Source organism: Ceratina calcarata, unplaced genomic scaffold (genome assembly GCF_001652005.2).
Source record: "Ceratina calcarata isolate Rehan_Ccalc_2016 unplaced genomic scaffold, ASM165200v1 scaffold4893, whole genome shotgun sequence".
Classification (NCBI taxonomy): Eukaryota; Metazoa; Arthropoda; class Insecta; order Hymenoptera; family Apidae; genus Ceratina; species Ceratina calcarata.
Genome location: NW_017173250.1, coordinates 1 through 1,149, shown reverse-complemented (window position 1 = coordinate 1,149; position 1,149 = coordinate 1). Strand labels below are relative to the sequence as shown.

The 1,149-nt window shown below is 33.2% G+C and overlaps 1 protein-coding gene across 2 annotated transcripts; it reads left to right on the top strand.

Annotated features, from left to right (window-relative positions):
• Positions 1-12: 12 nt before the first annotated feature.
• Positions 13-1,140, top strand: LOC108627976 (uncharacterized). Of its 2 annotated transcripts, XM_018029605.2 has the most exons (3): positions 13-233; positions 340-479; positions 648-1,140. In XM_018029605.2, the coding sequence occupies exons 1-3, from the start codon at positions 49-51 to the stop codon at positions 881-883; spliced, it is 561 nt and encodes a 186-aa protein (XP_017885094.2). In that variant the 5' UTR covers positions 13-48; the 3' UTR covers positions 884-1,140. The 2 variants fall into 2 exon arrangements, with proteins under 2 accessions (XP_017885094.2, XP_026671920.1); XM_026816119.1 differs by having other exon boundaries at positions 13-479.
• The last annotated feature ends 9 nt before the right edge of the window (positions 1,141-1,149 follow it).

Sequence of the window (1,149 nt, the reverse complement as noted above, 5' to 3'; positions counted from 1 at the left end):
AAGAAGAAGGTATGATAAATTATAGGAAAATGAATATCATTCGAATACATGTTCATAAAATTCTACGAAAGTTCTATATGTATACTCGATTCTTTCGTGCCATTCGGTTCTCTCGAGTTTTCGGACCGGATCAGAAACCGAGTCTCGATTCGGTTTGATCATCGAACTACCCGAAGATTGAAATATTTCGACACCTCTATTCTCTACCTCTCATCTTTATACCCTCCCAAAAAGTGATTATATTACTTGTATTTATCGAAATTCGTGAACCGTTCTAATGCAGGCTATATAGTTAGTTCTACAAAGTAAAATGAATTGTACCATTATTTTTGCTTCTAGCGAAACGGAACGAGCGCTCGAGGCCCAAGGCGAAAGATTCCGAAATAACGTTTGCGAATATCTGCGAGGAATTCAAAGTGATGTATTAGCATATACGGAAGAGTTGAAGGAGTCTTTTACATCAATGACGAGTGAACTCGGTAATGAAACAACCGTTTTTCTTTAGTTTTCTTTAGTAAGAGAGAATGTGAAAATGAACTCAAAAGTAGATTCTGTTATTTAATGTTGAACCGTATTATTTGAAATCTTTTATTTAGTGCTTGCATATTTATTTTAATTATTTCCATTTCTGTTGCTGTTTTCATTAGATATGGAAACGTTTTTTATCTATGAGAACATGCAACGAATAGGTAATCAATTATCCACGGTATTATCCGAAGAACACTTGCCTGAAACCAATAATCTAGTGAGCAACATAAACGAATCCGTACGTATAATTCAAACGTTTCTTTACAATAGCGAACCACATAATATTTCTCACTTTCCGTTATACATAAGATACATAGTGACTCATCAATATTCGGATACATTTAAAAACGGATAACTTTTGTAATATCGTACAGAGGAACTTAAATTTCTGTGGGATATTAAAGGACTTAGTGTACTACATAACGTATAAGAGAAAATTAAAATAAATTGCTATTCGTTGAAGTCTCGAATGAAAGAATTAAAGAACATGATTTATAACATTTGTCTGCGAAAGTCGTCGTTGATCGATGAAAACGAACTTTGGATGAATTTTTGTCTTTCTCTCTCACAAACCGATAGAGAAAGAGAAGCTCTTCTATTAATTTCCATTATTTTCTTTCT